The sequence below is a fragment of the Primulina tabacum genome, unplaced genomic scaffold (genome assembly GCF_025594145.1).
Source record: "Primulina tabacum isolate GXHZ01 unplaced genomic scaffold, ASM2559414v2 Contig434, whole genome shotgun sequence".
NCBI classification, from domain to species: Eukaryota; Viridiplantae; Streptophyta; class Magnoliopsida; order Lamiales; family Gesneriaceae; genus Primulina; species Primulina tabacum.
In genome coordinates, this window is record NW_027459747.1 from 117,636 (window position 1) to 120,120 (window position 2,485).

Genomic DNA, 2,485 nt, shown 5'->3' on the forward strand with positions numbered 1-2,485 from the left:
TTCTCCCACTCCATATTACTTTCCCCTTCCGTGAAATCCGAGGGAAGAAATGTCGATGCTCAGCGACTCGCCGTCCGCCGCCGTGAGTGGTGGCGGAAGTGGCTCCGTCGGATGTGGAGGCAGCGGCGAGATTATTCTGTTCGGTGTGAGAGTCAAAGTTGATCCTATGAGGAAGAGCGTGAGTATGAATAATCTCTCCGAATATGAGCCGGTCAATGGTGATTTACGTAAGCCTGCGGTAGTGGAGGTCGGTGGCGCGGCAGGATACGCGTCGGCTGACGATGCTTTGCCGCAGCCGGTTCACGGGAATCGCGATCGTAAGAGAGGTCGCGGATCTATTGTTGATTTTGGTTTTTAAATGTTTCCAGCTATCGTTTGTTGAACTGTTTTTCGTTTTGGCTGATATTCAGATTTGTGCTATGAATGATCTGATTATCTGATTTTTGTATTTGGTTTAGCAGAACTGATCTGCGCTATTTAAAATCGATTAATTGATAGCTTTAATTCTTTTGTTATGTGCTGTTTGTAGGTCTATTATTTTGTTGATTTTGTTACAATCTGTCAGTCTTTGATGGACTGATTTGAGTCATTTGACGTGCTGTTTGTTTGAGTGAGGTACTTTGACATATAAAGCTTGAACAAAATCTGTGTTTATTTTTGGAGTTTCAGAGAAGGTGGTGATTTTTTTAAGGGTTAAAGATAATTTTTTTATGAGAGGAAAATAAGACAGTTTGATTTTCTTGTATTATTACCTGTATTTTCAAATTTACGAGTCTTACTGTTTATTTGTCGTATCTTTTCCTTTCTTTTCTTGATCTTCATGTTTTGATTCCTTAAATATAGCTCATCCAAATTTACTTGTTGTGCCTTGTCTACAGGAGTCCATGGACAGAGGAAGAGCACAAACTATTCCTTGTTGGATTGCAGAATGCTGGGAAAGGGGACTGGAGAGGAATCTCTAGAAATTATGTCAAGACTCGCACACCAACTCAAGTGGCTAGCCATGCCCAGAAATACTTTCTCCGCAGGAGCAACCTCAATCGCCGCCGTCGCCGCTCTAGCTTGTTTGATATCACCACCGACTCGGTAATTTCTTATAACCTGTATCTGTGTGTTAGCGTTTTTTGTCTATATTACAAGGTAAAGGAAATTACGAATTTGTAATGGTTCTATGAAACTTGTTTTATTCTTTTGCGTAAAGGATATTTAACTTTTATTCGATTTATACATATTACGGTGTTGAATCGAAGCAATTTTCTTCGAAAATGTTATTGGGAGCCACCATTTCTTGCTTTTGAGAAACATAAGTGCCTATATTTTTAGGCTAAAAGTAAGAGAAGTTTCTGCTGTTTAAAAATGTGGTTTACAAGTTTCTGCTTGGGTTTTGTATGACTATTTTATAAATCTCGACGGGAAAGCAATATTTTTCCTCATTTTGTTTGAATGTTCTTTCAATTAATGTCTCATTTTCTATTTCTCCTATTGTGATAAGGTCACTGCAATGCAAACTGAAGACGACGGTAGCCACCAAGAGCGCCATGCTCAGCCAGTTCCACCACCAACCGCACCATCTGTGCCTTTAGCTTCCAACATCAACGGATTCTCTACCGTGCCTTTCCCGATTACTGTTGGCCCGGTTATGTTGTCAATGCAAGGTGGCAATCCATCATAATTTAGAAAGATCTGAAAAAGAAAACTAGATGATTGAGTATGAAAATACATTAATTAGGCTATTAATCCGCATAAAAATCCATCCTTTTTTTTCCCTCCATTGTACAGAATGAAGAACTATCATTTGTGTCTTGTTTATTGTTCTATGCTAATATTTAGATTCTTGTTTGTTGTCTCTTTTTTCTTTGTGGTTGAGAATAAAATAGATAATTATTGGTGCCCTCTCACTTGTTGCTTCCATTTGGTAGGATTTTATTCTATAAAGAGATTTTTTTTATAGCTATAACATCATTCAATGAATGTGGATGAAATTAGGCCTCGGTTTCCATTTATTGTAGAGATAAGTTGTGGTAGGGTCATTACTTCCTTTGGGTGGTGTACATAGTACTTTACATTATCTAGGGATGCAATTGAATCAATCAATATTGCTTTCTTGTGTGGGGGTGCATTACTATTAATAGTGTGGTGGGCAGTAGGGGTGATGAAATACGGATTGGTGATTTTTTTATAAAACATGAACTGAACCAATTTTGTAGGTTTTGTAAAACTTTAAGAGTGGGTCTCATGTGAGACCGTCTCACGGATCCTAATCTGTGATACGGGTCAATCCTACTCATATTCACAATAAAAAGTAATACTCTTAGCATAAAAAATAATATTTTTTCATAGATAAACCAAATAAGAGATCCGTCTCACACGAGTTTTTGAACACCAACCATCTATTAACCAATCCCAATTCTGAAATTCTTCCGTGTTACAAAAACCATAAGAACTGTAATCATCTCGCCACTTATGGGTACTGATCAGGTAGTGA

The 2,485-nt window shown here is 38.0% G+C and overlaps 1 protein-coding gene across 1 annotated transcript; it reads left to right on the forward strand.

Moving 5' to 3' along the window:
• LOC142534228 (transcription factor MYB1R1-like) lies at positions 1 to 1,769 on the forward strand. The gene is made up of 3 exons (XM_075641159.1): positions 1 to 340; positions 844 to 1,086; positions 1,493 to 1,769. The coding sequence occupies exons 1-3, from the start codon at positions 50 to 52 to the stop codon at positions 1,670 to 1,672; spliced, it is 714 nt and encodes a 237-aa protein (XP_075497274.1). The 5' UTR covers positions 1 to 49; the 3' UTR covers positions 1,673 to 1,769.
• Positions 1,770 to 2,485: the final 716 nt, after the last annotated feature.

What these genes read in the sequence shown, in the direction of transcription:
- LOC142534228 (XM_075641159.1), top strand. Translation starts at nt 50, where the DNA reads ATGTCGATGCTCAGCGACTCGCCGTCCGCCGCCGTGAGTGGTGGCGGA. An exon ending in AGAGAGGTCGCGGATCTATT is followed by an intron (nt 341 to 843) that starts GTTGATTTTGGT and finishes CCTTAAATATAG; the next exon opens with CTCATCCAAATTTACTTGTT. An exon ending in TTGATATCACCACCGACTCG is followed by an intron (nt 1,087 to 1,492) that starts GTAATTTCTTAT and finishes TATTGTGATAAG; the next exon opens with GTCACTGCAATGCAAACTGA.